The 18,661-nt window shown below is 51.7% G+C and overlaps 7 protein-coding genes across 7 annotated transcripts; 4 read left to right on the top strand and 3 right to left on the bottom strand.

The window, feature by feature from the left end:
• Window positions 1-209: 209 nt before the first annotated feature.
• BO87DRAFT_455917 (dodecenoyl-CoA isomerase) lies at window positions 210-1,448 on the top strand. The gene is made up of 2 exons (XM_025628692.1): window positions 210-669; window positions 737-1,448. The coding sequence occupies exons 1-2, from the start codon at window positions 470-472 to the stop codon at window positions 1,371-1,373; spliced, it is 837 nt and encodes a 278-aa protein (XP_025483863.1). The 5' UTR covers window positions 210-469; the 3' UTR covers window positions 1,374-1,448.
• cdc123 (cell proliferation protein CDC123) lies at window positions 1,187-2,942 on the bottom strand. The gene is made up of 2 exons (XM_025621123.1): window positions 2,768-2,942; window positions 1,187-2,703 (listed from the first exon to the last, which is right to left on the bottom strand). The coding sequence occupies exons 1-2, from the start codon at window positions 2,896-2,898 to the stop codon at window positions 1,578-1,580; spliced, it is 1,257 nt and encodes a 418-aa protein (XP_025483862.1). The 5' UTR covers window positions 2,899-2,942; the 3' UTR covers window positions 1,187-1,577.
• A 196-nt stretch (window positions 2,943-3,138) lies between these two features.
• BO87DRAFT_412979 (uncharacterized protein) lies at window positions 3,139-5,759 on the top strand. The gene is made up of 3 exons (XM_025626542.1): window positions 3,139-3,343; window positions 3,406-3,575; window positions 3,632-5,759. The coding sequence occupies exons 1-3, from the start codon at window positions 3,201-3,203 to the stop codon at window positions 5,701-5,703; spliced, it is 2,385 nt and encodes a 794-aa protein (XP_025483861.1). The 5' UTR covers window positions 3,139-3,200; the 3' UTR covers window positions 5,704-5,759.
• Window positions 5,760-5,938: 179 nt separating this feature from the next.
• BO87DRAFT_373244 (CCDC90 family protein) lies at window positions 5,939-7,812 on the top strand. Its single transcript, XM_025622497.1, has 2 exons — window positions 5,939-7,163; window positions 7,225-7,812. Exons 1-2 carry the CDS (start codon window positions 6,014-6,016, stop codon window positions 7,422-7,424), a joined length of 1,350 nt encoding a protein of 449 aa, XP_025483860.1. The 5' UTR covers window positions 5,939-6,013; the 3' UTR covers window positions 7,425-7,812.
• Window positions 7,813-8,133: 321 nt separating this feature from the next.
• BO87DRAFT_422404 (AP-1 complex accessory protein LAA1) lies at window positions 8,134-14,602 on the bottom strand (the record flags this gene model as incomplete). Its single annotated transcript, XM_025627113.1, has 6 exons — window positions 8,134-9,708; window positions 9,763-10,064; window positions 10,112-10,343; window positions 10,400-11,677; window positions 11,737-12,093; window positions 12,149-14,602. 6 exons carry the CDS (start codon window positions 14,600-14,602, stop codon window positions 8,134-8,136), a joined length of 6,198 nt encoding a protein of 2,065 aa, XP_025483859.1.
• Window positions 14,603-14,905: 303 nt separating this feature from the next.
• BO87DRAFT_383248 (post-initiation translation factor DPC29) lies at window positions 14,906-15,808 on the top strand (the record flags this gene model as incomplete). The annotated part of the gene is made up of 2 exons (XM_025624650.1): window positions 14,906-15,119; window positions 15,183-15,808. The coding sequence occupies 2 exons, from the start codon at window positions 14,906-14,908 to the stop codon at window positions 15,806-15,808; spliced, it is 840 nt and encodes a 279-aa protein (XP_025483858.1).
• Window positions 15,809-16,024: 216 nt separating this feature from the next.
• BO87DRAFT_351230 (Mis6 domain protein) lies at window positions 16,025-18,645 on the bottom strand. The gene is made up of 4 exons (XM_025621122.1): window positions 18,368-18,645; window positions 18,263-18,316; window positions 17,176-18,203; window positions 16,025-17,124 (listed from the first exon to the last, which is right to left on the bottom strand). Exons 1-4 carry the CDS (start codon window positions 18,387-18,389, stop codon window positions 16,030-16,032), a joined length of 2,199 nt encoding a protein of 732 aa, XP_025483857.1. The 5' UTR covers window positions 18,390-18,645; the 3' UTR covers window positions 16,025-16,029.
• Window positions 18,646-18,661: the final 16 nt, after the last annotated feature.

The following is an 18,661-nucleotide window of genomic DNA, read 5'->3' as shown; positions in this document are numbered from 1 at the left end:
TGCAAACTGAGCAAACAATTTCCACGTGCCGCGCAAGTCAGGTGACGTATATTACTCAGCAGGACTCGACTCAACTTCGCGGCCTGCCGTGGGCCGAGGCTCCTAAGCCTCGGTCCGTGGGTTTCCCCGCATAGGCGTTGGATGGAGGAGGTTAGCAGATCCCCGTTAGTACAATCCACCTGTTAGTTATTTCTATTACTAGGGGCTAATAAGACTTGAGGGTTTCCTGGAATTGCTTTTTATCTAGAACTGTCACTCGCCGAATACTTCCATCTGACCTTGCAAGTGTGCATTTTGGGAAGGTTACACAGCATCTCCTTGTTTCTTTCTTTTGAAGCGGGTTTAAACCCTCCGGGTCTCCGATAGTCACTATCCAACAAGTCTATACCTAGCGTAACCCCTATCTACTACTATTTACACACTCTCTTCTCTGTGACAGCACAACACACAAACCACCCCGATCTCCAACATGGCTACTACCACCACCGAAGACCCCATCAAACTCACATACCAAGGCCGTCTGGCAATAATCACCCTCAACCGGCCCAAGAAACTCAATGCCCTAGACGCAGACCTCTACTACCTCCTCGGCGAACGTCTCCGCGAAGTAGACAAGCGCGATGACATCTACATCACCATTCTTACAGGCTCAGGACGTTACTTCTCCGCGTGAGCCTGCCCCTCCCTTTCCACACCCCCACACATACCAATACATAACTAATGCCTCCATCTCCAGCGGCGCGGACGTAAACTCCACCCGCCCCGGCGCGGGCCTCGGCACCTCCGCACGACGAGACCTTGCCCGATCCTTCGTAATAAACAACTACGACATCACACACACATTCGCGCACCACTCGAAGATCCTCATCGCGGCACTCAACGGCCCCGCCGTCGGACTCTCCGCGGCCCTCATCGCCCTCGCGGACTTCATCTACGCCGCGCCGCACACCTTCCTCCTCACGCCGTTCGCCTCGCTGGGTCTTGTAGCGGAGGGCGGGTCGTCGCGGGCGTTTGTGGAACGGTTGGGCATTGCGAAGGCCAACGAGGCGCTTATTATGAGTAAGCGGATTACGTGTGAGGAGTTGGTGGCTACGGGGTTCGTGAATAAGGTGTTTACGGCGCCGAGTGGGAAGAGTGATGATAGTGAGGGGTTCCTGGGGTTGGTGTTGCAGGAGGTCGAGGAGAGGTTGGGGTTGCATTTGAATCAGGATAGTTTGCTGAAGATTAAGGAGTTGATTAGACGGCCTGAGAGGGAGGTGTTGGATCGTCAGAATGGGTTGGAGGTTTTTGGGGGCCTTGAGAGGTTCTTGAGTGGTGTGCCGCAGGAGGAGTTTAGGAGGTTGGCGAGTGGGGAGAAGAAGCATAAGTTGTGAGTGGTTGGGTTGGGTTGTGGGGGTATATAGTAGTGGTAGTAGTATATAGGGGATAGATGGTAGAGAGGTGAAGGTTAATGCATCACTTTTAGTATTCGGTTTTTGTGGTCCCGCTAGTCCTAACGCCGCCTTATTATGCTGAGCCGAGCTGCGCTCTTTGGTATGTTCGTAACTAAGTATACATGCGATGTATGGTTGGGACCTCTATTGGGCTTCGTTGTCCGAGTCGGACTCCTGCGCCTGCTTCGCCAAAATGTCCTGCCACTTTCCTAGGAACTCGCTCATGCCTCCAGGACCGGAGATAGACGCGTCGACCACCTCCTTCGGCAGCTTGTGAGCTGAGTACTGCGGGGTCGTGAATGCATACGCCTCCGGGTCATCGCGCTTGATGAGCCGGAACTCCGGGAACAACGGCGCATCATCTGCGTTCTCGTCTTCGGACGCGGACTCAGACTCGGATTCGGACTCTTCATCTGGACCAGCAACTGGTTCCAGATCACCATTGGCATTCAGAGAAAGCCGCACGAATTGCTCTTCCCCATTGTCGTCTTCCTCCCGGATACCCACGGGATCCTTCATGTGCAGAATCTCCATCCAACTAAATAGCAGCGAATCGGTCCTCTCTGCCCATGGGTTGATATCGATAAGCCACACCCTATCATGCGGCGGCGGGATATAGACATCAAACACAAAGTTCGGATCCGTGAACGTATCCTTCAGCTTTTCATCGAAGAACGTCTGGATCCGAGACCGGAGGGAGTCCCGCATGGGGAAGAGAAAGTCGAAGTGGTTCTGATCACGTTGGCACATGCACAGGAGGACTCTGTTTCGCACGAAGCACCGGAACTCGAGCGATGGGTTGAAGTTGACGTATTTGCGGAGGACGAGATAGTAGGGGATTTCGGGGGGCGTTGAGGAGGAGTCATCGGTGGTGGTAGTGTCAGGAACGCAGTCGTCGAATGGGTGTTCCAGATCATGGCTTATGAAGTCACTGCTCTTTAGGAGGAGGTAGATGTCGTTAGCTGTGCGACATTGCGTGTCGTTGGTGGCGGACATCCAGGTCGCATCTTTGGGTGCACTCCAGTTCAGCTTCGGTGTCACTTTACCGCCGTATTCGGTGATTGTGGATTTGATTTGGGCGTGGATTTCAGGCCATTCTAGTGACGGATCGGGCTCCTCATCTGCGCCATCATCGGAGAATGTGTCGAGGTCGTCGTCGTCTGTTGGCGGGGCAGCTTCTGGTGGCAGGACGATACCGTCCGCTCGGAGATAGTTAACGAAGGGCGCAGTGAGACGGATAGCGCGGGACTTGGGGACAAGAGTGCGGTATCTGAGAGGGTGTAGTCTGATTAGTGCTTTCGTTCGTGTAGAGAGGGGTTATACTGGGGACATACCGAGGCTGCCAGTGATGATAAGAGCAGTGGAGGATGTGAGAATAAGTGACTGGAGGGAAAGGTAGTCTTGTTAATTGCTCAGTAGGAGCTTCGGCCGCCGAAGCTGGCGCCTCTGGGTCAATATGAGGCATATTGGTTGTATGCGCCACAAGTTCGGAAGATTGTGATGGTGAAGATGGAGATAAAAGTTATCTCGTCGATCGCGAAGTCCGCGGGGTCTTTTTCTTTTTTTGGGGATGACTCAAGTCACTTACCCGAAATAGTATGGTTGATACAGCCATGACCGTACCGTATTGAAGCCACGTGCTGCCTCAGGCACAATGGATCGTCATCCAGTGATTACGGGTTGCGTAGCATCATTCCAGGTAGTGCTCCGGCTGGCATTGATGCCCTGCATTGTTGGCTTGTCCCGCCAGCGTCCTTTCCCTTCACCATGGCGTCCGATGGTCCGGATCCGCAGTCATTGAAATCCTGGCAAGATGCATTTCACTACCCAATTCCTACTGTGCGCCGCGTGGAGCAGGAGCTGCGCCGGGACATCGCAAGCAATAAGGAGAAGCTCAGGGCTCTTGTCGGGTATGTGAAGGCCGACACCCTAATTTACTATAGGAAGGACTAATGAAATTTGGCGCATCTAGTACGAGATACCGAGAACTCATTGGCACTGCTGAGACGATCGTGTCGATGAATCGCGAAATGGAGGATGTGGATTCGACGCTGGCCGACATAGGACGAAGATGCAATCCACGCCTGATGGAGAAGATGTACACACATTACAACCAGATAAAGGAGGATAGTCATGATGAAGGTATGGTATAGTGTGATCGTGGCTTGGGTCTATAACCAACAGCTGATGGGAAATAGATGCCGCGAAACGAGCGCTCGGAGGGCAACTGGCTTTACTTCATCGCTGCGCATCGTCGATCTCTAAGCTTCTGCGTCGACGCGGCTCCGTCTTGCTTGTGGCCAAGCTTATGGTCATCTCTCGTCTTTTACATAAGACCCTCTCCCAGCAGGCGAAGGTGCCACCCTTTGTGGAGGACCTACGCAATCAATTAGCATCCCTCCAGAGAAGTCTATTGAGGAGGCTTGGAAAGCGGCTCGCGTCTGCTAAGTATACGGCTGACGAGATTATTGAGGCTTTGGCAGCATACTGTCTTACAACTAGCTCTTCATCGGATGATGCGATCCGCTACTTTCACCGGGTTCGCCTAGATGGCATTGGAAGCCAGCGGGAGCTTGTCGACCCGTCAGGCGAGAATGTTCTGAGCAGCTTACGGCTATATGTTCGGACACTCCAGACTTCTAAAATCCTGCTATCTCGCCGGTTGTCGGATGTCCTGAGCAAGCTGAAAGCACGGCCTCTGCTGACAGACCCTGAAGTGCGGAGTTTGGACGACCTAGACCTCGGTGTTCTGGGACGCTGGGTTGCTGCAGATGTTAACAACTTCACACCGTGGATCAAGCTCAGTGAGTTATCAAAAGCGGACGCCGAGAAGACGATTAAGCAATGGTCGAAACCGGCTTTCGACAAGTTCCTAAATGGATGCCGGGGCACCCTTACAGACTGGCTAGACTTCTCGAAGCTTCTCTCATTACGCAAGCAAACATTGGAGCTGTGGCTATCTTCCCGAAGCTCGACACCTACCCATTCATCGTTACAAGTTCTGGAAGGACTTAGGTCAGTATTCAATGATCGACTTAGGGGTATTCTGTCAGAACAAGCCAAGACATTGGACCTATTTGGTCAAGGTGTCGCCTCTGCAGTGTCGAATTGGGGCGACAGAGCCCACGCGGCTTCGCAGACACTTTGGTCGGAGGACTTGATTTCCCATGACTATTCCAATGGCTCTGCTGCATTCAAGCAAGCTGTCACGGACAGACTCCTGGGGCGTGATGATGACGTATCCGCTGTCCTGGTGAAATACCAGGGATGGCTGTCTGCTATCGAAGAGTCCAGGGAGTCTATCGACGGCCTACGGCAAGTACGTTGGTCCGACGTCCTGGATGAAGGTGAGGACGAGGATCTCGATATCGACGTCTCTGCCATGCTGAACGACGATGATCCACGACTGCTCCGTGAAGCCCTTCAGGTGGCAATTGGAGAAGCATTCGATACACTCCAAAGTTCGCTCAGCACAACCTTTAAAACGCTCGAAAAGGAGGGACAAAGCGGTGAGGCCGCATTTATACTGAAGACTATCCGACTGGCTCGAAGAGATCTGCCTGTTCAGTTCATTGCGAGCGATTATGCACTGTCCCAGAGTATCGTGCCGGATTTGCAGAGAATCCTTGCTACAGACATAGTCACCCGCACAGGCTCCTGGAAGTCTCCGGCTACTTCGAAATCGAAGTCTGGAAAAGTGCCAGGTCGCACGCTTTGGGAGGGTGATCCTGAAATCCCTGTCCAGCCGACACCATCGACGTTCAAATTCCTGCGTAAAGTTGTGCGATCTATGGATCAGTACGGCGCTGGACTTTGGGATGTCTCCACGACGCAGACGCTAAAATCTGCCATGATCAAGGGACTCTCGGAGTCTGTCACATTCTCCATTGAGAAGCTCAACTCACCTGCCGAAATAGAGGGCAGCAAGAAGCCTGCCTCGAATGATGACGAAGAGACAAAACCGGCGCAGAACGGCGAGAATGGCGAGAATGGCGACGCGGCGAAACCAAAGTCCGAAAGTACCATATCCGACGATGCCGATGACATCAACGACCGGAGGATTCAGCTTTATTTCGACACTGTATACCTGACCGATGCATTTGCGATTCGAGACTCTGAGCGCAGCCAATTGGCAGAAGTGTTGGATACACTTCGCAGCAGCCTCGACTTGCCTGAGAAGGCAACGAAGAAGCTAGAGAACGCTGCGCACGAGTACTGGAAACGGACCCAGCTATTATTTGGGCTCTTGACTGTGGGGGCCGAGCACTAAGCAGGCTGCCATTAGCATGAAACAATGTATATAAATCATAAGCATATCATCATCGGACAATGCAGTTCATACCATCTTCATACCTGTGACCGGCCAATGAGCGCGCGTATGTATAAACTTCCTGATAGGGCCTAGCGGCCGCGGGGGTTACTCACCGCCCACGTCACGTTTCCGGCGGTGACGCCGACTTGGCCGCGGGAAAACGAGATGCGTTCATCGTTCATCTCCCTCTTCTCTCCTGACCGGCTGCCTTGTCTTGTCCTCGTTCCTTCTCCCTCATCTCCCTCAATCTCCTGTCAACGCGGCAACCATGGCGGCCCCAAGGCTTCCGTTCCTTTACCCAAATCTGATGCGCGCAGTTCGATCCTGCGAACCCCATACCTACCGCTCTCTTCGCCTTACATCCCACAACCAGCACGCTCCCTTCCACACCAGTCCACGACGCACTCAAGAAACCTATCATCGACGATACGGGCCTGCTGCAGAAGCAAACCTACCACCGCCATCCAAGCCGAAAGACGAACCATCTCGTCAACAGCCCACCAATACCCCATCCGAGAAAGACAAGGACAGCAACGCTGCTTCGTCTCCGAATCAAGCCCCACCAGCGCAATCACGACCAAAGGACACCGAAACCATATCAGAGGCCTCATCACAGTCGCAACAAGACACATTAGCCTCCGCAGATACCGAACTGCTAGACGAGGAGAAATCCGCACAAGAACAAGAGCCTCGTGAAGACTCCGAACCCATACTCGATGCCCGTGATGCCGATGAGGTCAACGCTATATCAAACGAAAGACCCACGGACGAACCCATCCATCTTCACCACCCACTCAACCAGAACCCTCTCGAGGGTGTCCTTCACATGCCATCTCCTTCCTCCTACCTGACCACAACCGGCGGGCCCGCCTCAGAAAATAACCACCCGAACCTCGCCCCAGCCCCTTACGTTCATCACTTCGACACATTCTCGCTCGTTCGCGACCTCTCCACCGGTGGATTCTCCGAAGAACAGTCCGTCACCATCATGAAGGCAGTCCGGACCATCCTACACAGTAACCTCGATCTTGCACGCCAAAGCCTGACCTCCAAGTCAGACGTTGAGAACGAATCCTACCTTTTCAAAGCGGCTTGCTCGGAACTCCAATCCTCCCTACAGACGGCCAGAAACTCCGAAATGCAGCGACAGCGGACCTCCCGAACACAACTACAGCACGAGTCCGACATCCTATCTCAACGCTTGAACCAGGAACTGGCAGGTCTGAAAGACGACATCAAGGGAATGTTCAACGACCACAAGATGACGACCCGCGAACAACAGCGGAGCATCGACACCTCCGTACAAGAACTCAATTACAAAATCACTGTCTCTCTGAACAGTGACGGCAAGAGCGAAATCGAGGGTCTGCGCTGGATTCTAACAAGGAGAGCTGCTATGGCCGTCGCCACTAGTGCCTGTGAGTCACATTCTATACCCTCCTTACACTGCCCCCTCAAGTTCAATACTAATCTCGTAAGTCATGATCATCTGCTTCCTGAAATACTACTCCGTCCGCAAGGCGCAGGAGAGCGCTGACAAGAAAAAGAAAGAACAAGAACTCCCGACCAAGGGCGGAACTAAGGAGGCCGGAGCAGCAGCTGTCACCGCCGCCCAGGATCCTCTCCGGCCCAAGTCGGCGCCAGTCCCCGGGGTTCATCTCGGAGAGTCCCTTGGCTGAACTTTCATCTACCCTCTTTTTATACATTCTCATATTAAATATTCTCGACTGTACAACAACAACCAAATCATCTATGTCCTACTTATCCTGTATATCATTCATCCCCATACCAGCTATAGATCTTCTTATATTGTTTTCTTAGCCGCACATTCACATTGATTTATCTCCCTCCTGTTTGGTTGGTGAGACATCTCGATACCCCCATGCATCTATTTGTCTTGACTTCCTCTCTTTTTCTTTCAATTCTCTACTCTATTTCCTGGATGGAAACGATTGCAACATATAGACGAGTTCCATCATCGTTCATTATCCTTGTCATGTCATGTCAACATTCCTCATTGTACCTATACCTATACTTCTCTATAATCTTTAAAACAAAAACTCTATATATGCAAATAGTAGTATGGGGACATGTACCTCATAAACGCAACGCTCGCCATCATGACCTATGCACGGGACCCTTTCCTTCCAGGGACTAGCCATTTATCCCTGCGTTGTCGTCATCATCACACCTCGTGCCATGCATGCATGATAGGACATGTCATCCGGCAGGAGCCAGAGTCACTCACGTCCTGTCCAATTAAATTGATACCGGGGGTGGTTTGTAACATGAGCAAAAAGATGAACACGAAAATAAAAGACAAGAAAGGGTAAAGAGGAAAACGTGATAAGAAGAAAGCAACGACGCAAAGAATACAAAAATAGTATACTAAAAGTCGAACCTCAGTGCAATACTAGGCATGGCTTGCTGCTCACTGCTGGACTGCGTGCTCTCGCGCGAATGTTTGGTGGATCCCGAACCGACTTCCGCACTGCGGAGGATTTCCTCGAGTCGTGTCTTCTGGTCCGGACTCATGGTAGCCACGAGCGCTCGGAATACGAGCTGATTGGCCTTGGCTAGTTCTAGCAGATGCACGGCGGCTTCCTGGTAGACGGCCTGTCCGTCACGCTTCGCACGAGAGAGTAGCGTCGACATGATTAGGGAGATTGCGGTAGGCATCTCGTTCGTAGGGAAAACTGCATTGCTAACACATGCGACGAGCGTGCGTGCAATGACGGTCTTGGAGTTTTCGGGGTCGCTGGGGACGTCGCCATTGTCTGTGGGACAGCCGACGTAGAAGGCAATGAGTCGGGGTAACAGGTAGCGGGCGATGACTTCGCTGGTAGGTGATCTCGGGTTTGAGGTCAGGAGAATGGAGCGAATGCAACCGGCGGCAACGTTGGCAAGACCGACATCCTGAAGACAGTCTAGGAGTTCGTCCAGGACACGGAAGATGACAGGATCTTGAGGTGGAATAATGTGTCCGCCGCTCGTTAGTAGAATGGCAATGGCGAGGAGCGTGTTCTTCGCGCAGGGGAGGGAGGATTCGGACTCTCGTCGTTGCGCAAAAGTTAGGGTAGTGAGGAAGCGTGTAAGACAACCACGCAACTGGCGAGAGACAACACCAAGATTCTCCGGGTGGTCTGGACTGACTTCGGGAGAGTTCGCTACGCTGCTGATGAAGTGTTTGAAAGTCGGAAGCGCCTGGGGCACAACATCTGCCTGGCACAGCCCTGTCGCCAGGATAGTGCTGAAGATGTGTAGAATGCATGCGTTGAGGTCATTGCGGATAATTGAGGGGAAGATCGAAGCGACGTTAACCAGCGATGAGAGCGCAAGCCGGATGAGGGACAAGGCATCATCCGATCCAACGTTGAATCGTGCAAGAGGTGTGGACTCGCGAAGATTAGGCAGGAGCCCTGCGAGCACGAGAATTATGCTCCTTGTTAGCTCGAAAAGCTGTTCGATGTCATCGGACAGATGATCGTCTCGGCCCTCGCTGTCCTTGGCAGAAGGATGGTCCAAAGACAGGTTTCGTGCGATCTCCACGATGACATTTTGAATGGGGGTTGTTTCGGTCAACGCGAGACGGTCCAGAGAGTCCATAGTCTCCGAGAAGATAGCATCTTGATAGATCGCATTACCCGAGATGACCGGCCTCAAGATTCTCTTAAGAGCCTGAAGAATCTCCAATCTCTGGGATGGGGTTGTAGACTGGTCAACGAGAGCTTCAAATGCCAGACCAAAGAGAACGAAAAAGAACGCAACAGGCTCATCACGATAGTTGATGTTGTCACCTTTGCCCTTTGGCTCATCGCTGGATTTCTGCTCGTCATCCTTTTGTGTCTTCTCGGATTCTTCCAACTCCGACTTGCCGTCCAATGCGTCAAAGACAAAGTCGATGTCTTTTTCGACCAGACCAGCAATAGCGTCGACAAGGTTCAACCAGGAGTCTTGGTAAAACTGTAACTATGGTCAACATCTTGACTAGTAAGTTCGTCTGCAGTATTGTCCTACCTTCAAGAGAGTCTCCCGATTCAATGCCGCGTATACCTCGTCCAAATCCCCACTAATAGGGCCAGTACCCAAGCTGCCTGAGATATCCGGCTCGAAACGCAGCCGAGCATATTCTTGGAGAGAAGACAACCATAGCGGAGTGAGCTTCGTGAGATACGGTTGAACCACTTGGTTCAGGTAGTCTTGCTCAATACTGGCAATCTGCAGCCGTGCCCAGGCGGAATACAAAGCCATCTTGACCATGACCCTAGCATTCGGGTTAAGACCTTTGAGGTCGCCAATCTCGGTGGTGTCGAGGTTTTCTGGGGATTGTTAGCGCAGTTCCACTGCAAAATCACATAGCACTTACTAGAAAAGTTCTCAAGGCCAAGAACCAGGAGCTTTAGGATTCTACCCATTCGATCAACATTTGTCACAATTCCAGTAGCAATGAATGTCGCAGAGACATTGATAGCCTCTGATGCCAATTCCGCAGACGAGTCGGCAGCAAACGCAGGGGTCAGAGCCGATCCGATCTGGGCTTGGTACTGTTCCAGAAGGGACGCCTCGGTGAAGTCTGGATCGGGTGTCTTGCCAAACATCTGATAGAGTTGTTAGCTCAAGCGAGAAAATTTCACCATGCACAAGGTCAACCTACCTTGAGAACTTGATCAATAATCCGCAGTCCCCAGACTCGAAGTTCAATTACATTGGCAGTAGATGCTGAGAAAGCCATTCGGACAATATCTCCAACCTTCTGCTGCAGCGCAAGCTCGGCAGGGATGGTCTGATCTGGCAGAATTGCCTCTTGTACAAGTGCCAAAAGTTCGCTAAGACAGCTCATAACGAAATTCCGGGTCTGCCATTTGAGAAGCTCCTGGCCAGAGACAGCGCCATTTGCCTCTTCTGTCTGACCAGCACCCGCAATTGCGGACGCAAACCCTGCAACTTCATCATCTGGCATGTCATTTCCAGCAGGTCTGATTGCAGATGTTAAGGGGATATCTTCGACCTTAACACGAGTCTTGGTCAGCGTGTTGTGGCAGCGCTGTATCCATAACTCCGTCTCCACGAGGGCCGTCTGTTGCAGCCAATCCTGGATCATGCTTCTGAGGATTGGGCAGTCTGGAGTATCATCGAATGCAAGCCAGATTTCCTCTTCGAGGGTCGGAGTGGCAGTGCGGAGCACAGCTCCGGCGTCACGCTTCATAAGATTACTCAACCCCCGGATAGCCACATCCCTCATCAATGGGTTGCCAGCGCTGAGCTCATTCTGCAGGCGCTTTACGTATCCAGAAAAGTCAACGTATCCCGGTGCATACAGGGAGAGATGATCCAAGCATTTAGAGCTTTCAGTGACTAGAGCCGAGTTGTCTTCCAGCTGGAACTGGCGGAGGAGGGTAAGAATGAGATTGCGTGTTTTAGCAATGTCCTGAAGATCGGGTCCGAGTACGTTGATGAGGGAGTCAACACAGCGACTGATCACGACAGGGGTGAGGAAGGACATTTCGATGTTGGAAGTCGCTAGGGCTGCCGCCTCTTCATTGTGAGTGTCCGCGTTGTATAGCTGGGCCAGCATCCCGAGGGAACTTGAGACAAAGGGCGAAAAGGTCAATCCGGCAGAGTTGGCAACTCTCTCGAGACCACCAAGAGCCCAGAAGTGGACGACAGGATGAGGGTCGCTACACAGGGACATCAAAACGCCCACGATGGTCTTAAGATGCAGACCAGCTGCCATACCACCAACTTGGGAATGAATGCAACCCAAGGCAGCAGCACAGCCAGCACGGGTATTGGGCTCGCGGTTCTCCACAATCGTGTCGACCAGCCAGTTGATCTGTGTATTGGTGAAAGCGGTCCCAGAGCTCTCACAAAGACGTCCGAGTGCCTCAACTCCGATTGTCCGGACAGTCAAATCAGCATCGGTTACGAATTTCTGCGTCAGTTAGCTTTCTGGCATAGACTTTCCACTATAGCTCTGCCAACGAGACTTACCTGAACAAGTTCCTGCAACACCTTATCAGTTGCAGGATTGAGCTTCCCAGATGTGAAACCGGTCTCTTTCACGGAGACTTTGAGAGCATGTAGTAGTGCCACAGCGATATTGACGACCATAGCAGCCTTGCGCCCGGGATTACGCTGGAGACTGGTGGATGAGAGGAAGGTTGCAATTTGTTCTACGCTACCTTCCTGGACCCTTGGGGTGTGCAGGGGGATCGCGACAGAGAATAGCTCAATGGCAGCATTCACAACACCAGTGGAATGGGGGTCGGCCAGAGAAGAATCTTCTTCCCTCCTCGAGTACAAAAGTAGAGAATCATGTTCGCTTGCTTGGCATATAGGGAAAGTCAACTGCAAAGATGTTAGTCCTACTACATATGATCTGAGATAAACGCATATAACTCACAGCTTCATCCACAGCCTGATCCGCTGAATCAACGGCCGACCAAGCAGGTCCGTTATCGGTACCATGCTTGCCAGTAAGGGTGACACGCACGTACTCTCTCGCCAGGCCTGTCATTCCGAAGCCGTAGTTGTCACATAGATCCCACAAAGTCTCGAACTGCGCGGTAGATGCCGCGATTGAGCTCTCCAATGGACCAGCCTGGGCCGCATCGGGGTCAGCAAACGAGGAGATGGCCAAGCTCAATAGACTAGATTGAGAAATGACATCGGCATGGCTAACAGGATGAACCCGGAGTAGCTTAGTAAAGCACTGCAGAACACGGCGCCGGACCATGGTTTCGATATCATGAAACTGCAATGATGGGTGAAGTCGCTGCGACAGTTCGTTGGCAGTCTTTTGTCGGGGCAGATCGTCCAGGAATTCAACTGTGTTTTGAAGCATAATGGCGATTCTCTTGGCGCCGTCGGCAGTTATTAGTCTGCTGTTGAACTCCATGAACACCAACAACGAACTCAAAGCGCATTCCCTCACATGCGCAAGGAAACTCAATTCCAATATACCGCGTTTGCCAGAATTTTCTTGACTGAGGTGTTTGGGAAGCGCATTCTTCCAAAGTAGCGATAATTGAGAGAGATGAATCTTCACGAAACTAGGGCCAAGTGGCATCAACCCTCCGATTAGGATCCAAGCAACTTGAATCTGTGTACTGGCGGCACGTAATTCCGAGTTGCTACTAGTCTTCAGGAGATCGGTCGCCTGGGTGAACACACGCGAGAACACCTCTACTGAGCCGTAAAGAGGCTGCAGCCGAGATGTACTTAGCATAGCAGAGAGTCCATTGGCATAACCGATGCAGCGACGCGGGGACTGTCGGGGGGTTGACAACTGTCCCACTTCTCGGTTCAGGCTGTTGAGGCAAATAGTGACACAGGACAACAACTGGTGCGGACACGCAAGAACGAAGTTGCGTAAGCATTGAGCTGTATGGATCTGGACAGTATAGCTAGGATGCGGTAGCACTTGGAGCAGAGCTTCGCGACACGGTTCCGCCAGGGTACCGAAAGCAGAACCAAGCGACTCAATCAGAGAAGACAGTGCACTTAAGGCGCTCGTGAGGGAATGTTTGCTCGGCTCACGGCGTTCCTGGATTACTTGAGGATAATCCTTGAGAACATCATTGATAAGCCACTTGGCCGCATTGAGCTGACTAGTCTCCCGGAGTGATTCGCGGCCAACAGTATCCTCAAGGATACTTTTGACATACTTTCTGGTCATAAGGAGTCTAAATCGGTTGTAAGTGACCGTGGGGTGGTTCAGAATATCAAACAGCAGATGATTCGCGATTTGGCCGTAACGTTCCTCAATGATCTTATCCCCGAGGATCCGCAGAACATGCTTGTAGCAGATAGCAATACCTGCGCGGGCCCGATTGGAAGTTGTGCTCCGTAAATACTGCGCAGACAGCTGACGGAGAAGGTCAGGAAGGAGGAAGAACAAACGCGGCTCGGCCTTCTTGGGAGCAGAGGACTCTGAGATTTCGGCCTCTTCTTCATCCTCTCCAGGTTTAGCAGTCGGCTTCTTTGATAGTCTCTTTGCTTTCTTCGACTTCGGGACCGAGACCGAGATGATCGGGGTATCGGTAGCATGCAACTTAGCCAGCGCACGAGCCAAGCAGGCCGCGGCCGCGTGTCTGACCGGGGCCACTGGGCTGTCAATGACTTTCCATACCAAGGTCTTCAGGTGGTCGAAATCGTTCGTATTGTCAAAGTATGGTGTCGTGTTTACTAACTGCTCCAGGCAGCGACAGGCATGCACTTGAACAAAGGTTGACTTGTCCCCGGTTGCGGCATTGCGAGCTTGTTTCCAGATGTCGCGCGCAGTTCCTTCGTCCACGGGAACTCCAGTGCCAACCACCACCTTTCGCAGGGCGGCAAAGGTTGACCCACGACATCCAGTATGGTTGCTAGACGCTTTGAGCAGTTTGAGCAAGCTTGCAACGACAACGCCTGATTGCGCAAAGACACTTTCTCCGGCGACCGCAAAGACCTCGCCCATACAATGGGCCACAGCGAACCTAGTCTTCAATTCCGCATCGCTCTTGCCGGTATTAAGAAGCCCTAATAGGTCGGTAACCGTCTCAAACAGTATGCCACGATCACCCTTGCTGAAGATTGCCCCGAAACACCTGCCCAGGTTATTGCGGATGACTCGCGTGATGGTCGGCGAGGAAAGCGTGAGTATCTTGAATAATTCCTTTTTCAAGAACTTCTGCTGCGACGATACTTGAGCCTTATCGAGGCCGGAAATGTGTTGAACCAGATCGGAGGTGAAGGTAAGGAGGTACAGGTCCTGTTGTTCGGAGGGAAGCGCATGGAGCTTGGTGATATCAAGCTCCGCTCGGGGGACCGCATGGTTGTCGGAGTTAGTAGACGTAGCGTTTTCCGATGAAGACATTGGGATCGACTATGGCGACTAAAGGGTCACCCATAGGGTTCCCTTTCACAAGGAATGAACAGAGGTGAGATGCGAAAGGGTGAACACGATGCGACCACAATCTGGTGTGACAGGTCGGCCAGCCTTTCTATGGGATGGAGATGGGATGGATCTCCCCCCCTTTAAGCGGGCACTTGGCCTCAACCTCCGTCCGGGGGCGGTCGCGGAGAAACTGTTGCACCGGCCCCGCTATCAGATCGCGATTCTAGACACTTTTTCAGGGACTGACGCGCTTGCGGGGATGCTCTATCGAAGCTTTCTGCAATGACGACGATCGTATGCAAACGCCTGGTGCAGCAGCGGGTTGCCCGCGCGAATTGGGTGGTGAGCGATGGTTGCCGTACCCTCACCACCAGTGCTCCGTGGCTTGCAGGACACAATCGATGGTCTCAGATCAAACATGACAAGGCCAAGAATGACAAGGCGAAAAGCAAGGAACGCCAGCTTATCGGCAAGGAAATCAGCAGTGCGACTCAGAGTATGTACTTGAAGAGTTTCGACAACCAATTCCACGTCATTTCTTGGTTCTGATCTCAAGCAGTGTGGGGTCCCGATCCTAAATTCAACCCGCGCCTTACCCTCGCCCTCTCGAATGCAAAGCGAGCAGGAATTCCGAAGACCGTGATCGAAGCGGCAGTTGCTCGAGGACAAGGCATAAGTGTCACTGGTGAAGCTCTAGAGCAGGTCACGGTCGAGGCTATTCTCCCGCATTCGGTTGCGGCCGTTCTCGAGTGTCTGACCGATCAGAAAGCCCGCGTATTGCAAGACGTTCGACATGCTATCAAAGATGCAGGGGGCATCGTCACACCTACTACATACCTCTTTGAAAAGAAAGGCAGGATCATCTTCGAGAAGAAGGATGGGGTGGATCCCGACAACTATATAGACCAGGCTATCGAAGCAGGCGCGACGGATATCACGGCAGATGAGCAAGGCCGGCTCCTTGTCTTCACAGAGCCTACAGAAACGAAGAGTGTGGGCGAAGCCCTCAGCAAAATGATTGGCATTCCGATTGAGGAGCTGGATATCATATGGGATCCCAACCAAGACACAATAGTCGATCTCAAGGATGAGGCGCAAGTCGCGGAAATGGAGGATATCATCAGTGACCTTCGAGAAGAGCCGAGTCTGCGAGATATCTATCTGAACACGGTTCAGCGCTTCTGACGATTTTTTGATTTTGGCGTTCGATGCCTTTCACGGCTACAGCCTGGGGCTTCTCATACTTTTACCTTACAGTGTATACTAGCTCGGAACACCTTAGGGTGGCTGGCGGCTCGTCGAGCCCTTTCTGTACTATATGACTACGAACTACGATATCTCCGGGTGTATGGATTTCGAATTCTTCCAAGAGGAAAGCATAAGTGGATTCACTTCTGATACCTACTCTACTCTTTCCGCAAAGCCTTCATCGTGCTCCGCATCAAATTACCAATTCCAACGCTTCCTGTCGCGTCGAGCCAGTCAAGCATCCGCACTCTATACTCCTGCCACGCCATCTTCATACCTCCTTCTTTCTCCAGCGCACTCAGTGCCTTCTGCGTCACTGGCTTCCGCAGCTTGGGCTGCTCATCGCCAATGTTGTTCTCCTCTTCGATGTCAGAGAAGCAGGCCGCAGACAAGTTGCACAGTGCCACGTGGTGACTGAGAGAGAAGACCGAGGATATTGTGTAGACGAAAGAGGAATCGCGCTTTCTTTCCTTCTCATTGTACTCACGAATGAATCGCGTCAGCGCAGCAACGGTGGGGGCCGGTATTAAACAGCCCACAGCGTTGGGGTCTTCGGAGTTGAGACCTCGGTTCCGCCATATCAGGTTACAGATGTCCATGATATAACCATTGAATTGACCCACAAGTTCTGTCGGATAGAGCGAGTCTTGAGAGTTTGGGACCCGGAGAACCTGAGAGGTGAGGGAAGCCTCAAAGGACGACTTGTAGCTGGCGAGCACTGAGCACATGATGGAGATGACTGAGTTGATGGGCGTGAAGGCAAGTGTATAAACTGTAGGAGCTAGCGGGACAGTAAGTCGAATGCTCCCATTCGTGGATGCGTGTGTGAAAAGTTCGGCTAGGGTACAGTAGAAGTCCAAGATGGACAATGTGGCGGGCTTCTGTTTCTCATGTTGGGCATCTGTGGGATCCGGCATTGAGGTCAAGCACTCTAACGTCGATAAGGCCAGGAGTTCTGCGTGCGATATCAGGCGGCCCAATGGCTTGAATTCCTCTGTAGTCTGTGAATTGGTCCTCAACTGGATTCCCCATTGACGGATCAAGGCCGAATAAAAATCAAGCAGAGATGTTCTTGATGAGATGGCTCCGTTGAGGAGTGCTCTCTCCAGTAGTGTTAAGAAATTACTGCTCAGAGTATCGAAGTCAAGAACGGGAAGATACACGAGAAGCCCAAGTATCTGCTCTCTGTTGTCCTCGCCATTCCAGGAGATGAGGTACTTTTTGAGAAACGATATGAAAGCGTCCGGTATTTCCTATACCCATGTAAGCCACCAAGGTAGTCAGTAGTAGCTGAAGGGAAATACCTTCGTGTACTGCGCATATTCAACCGCCAAAGCCAATATGTAGCCCAAGCTCTCATGGTCTTCTACATCATTTGCCCGCGCGATTTCCAATTGGTCACTTAAGAACGTTTTGAGCCAGTCGTTCAACCGGCGATCTGCAGCCTCAGAACGAGCCAGGAAGAGGTACTTTTGCGCTAAGTTATTCCCTAGCATGGATATAATCTGGTTAGGCAGTTCTATCTTGTCAATCTTGTCAACCAGATGCTCAACACCACGCAGTTCTTCCAAAGAAGTGTGGCTATAAGACACCCTTGATGTCTTCACATCAGGAACAATGGCCTCTACCTTGCTTCTCTTTGCTAGGCCACGATGTACGACCTGAAACGTCGAGGGCTGCACTGCCTGCAACCGTTCAAGGTGGGTATCCTGAATTTCCCTGACATGAGCGGTCCATTCAGGGTCCGGGTGTTTGAAGAAGGATGCCTTTCTTCCCGTGAAACCGAGGTCCCCAACAATAACGTCCGGATAATAGTTTTTGAACACATTAAGTAGAATCAAGAGCTCTTTCTCTTCACCACCAGAAAGGCTGACTAGCTCCATAAGAGCTTGGATACGAAAGGGCTTGACATGCTTGCGCCTCGTGATGAATGAAAGCAATTGGCACAGAGGCTTGCGTAGACTGATCATGTCTAGATAGTTGAATAGCACGGCATATAGTTTTGCCAGATGAGACTTGTCATCGAGGTAATCGTATACAAGAATCAGCCATCGCACAAGCAGAGCCTGGGTCGCAGGACTGGGCTTTGTTTTGGCAGGACCAAGACAGCACACAACTCGTGTGATTAGTTTGGATGATACCCTCTCCAGTGGGTACAAGTTCTTGGCTAGTGTGGTAACTGTGCCTTGGTCAAGAGCATTGTGCATCGTGAGGAGCTTCAGCAAGCGTTCGAGGGCAGCTTGCGGTATGCCACTCTCGTACGCGTGGGTTGCTATTGTTTTGGCCAACTGGCCAGCATCCGTATATCGTTGTTTTGGAGGCACGAAAGCAACTGGGTATACATTAATGATGCAAATATTTCTATAATCATGCCTTGTTCACTGGATTTACCTGCTTCAAGGTGCTTGATCGCATCTTCAAGGCTACTAGGCCTGACTTCGGTGTCTAGTATCATCATCAGCAAACCCGATCCTGTGCAAAGCAAGCTTGACAAACCTCTTTCGGAGTCGGAAGACATGTTTTTTTCGTAAATAGATAATCGATATTATAAATCAATCAATATGTTTTCTCGTCCTTCTGCTCGAATGACGCCGTGCTTGACTTTTAAGTGTTTCGCACCACCAGGCGCATCACGCGCAAAAGCAGGACTGTCGCACTGAGTAAACAGCTCGCTAGGCTTAGTACCATAAAGCGCCTGACAATTTTCTAACTCGGCGCGAGGGATACAGTACGTGGATGTTGGAATCGTTGTTTGCCGCGGTAACTGCTTTCAACATGTATCTCCGTCGC

The sequence above is a fragment of the Aspergillus neoniger genome, assembly GCF_003184625.1.
Source record: "Aspergillus neoniger CBS 115656 unplaced genomic scaffold BO87scaffold_4, whole genome shotgun sequence".
NCBI lineage: Eukaryota > Fungi > Ascomycota > Eurotiomycetes > Eurotiales > Aspergillaceae > Aspergillus > Aspergillus neoniger.
The sequence above is the reverse complement of the archived record's forward strand: the minus strand, read 5'-3'. Positions and strand labels throughout refer to the sequence as shown.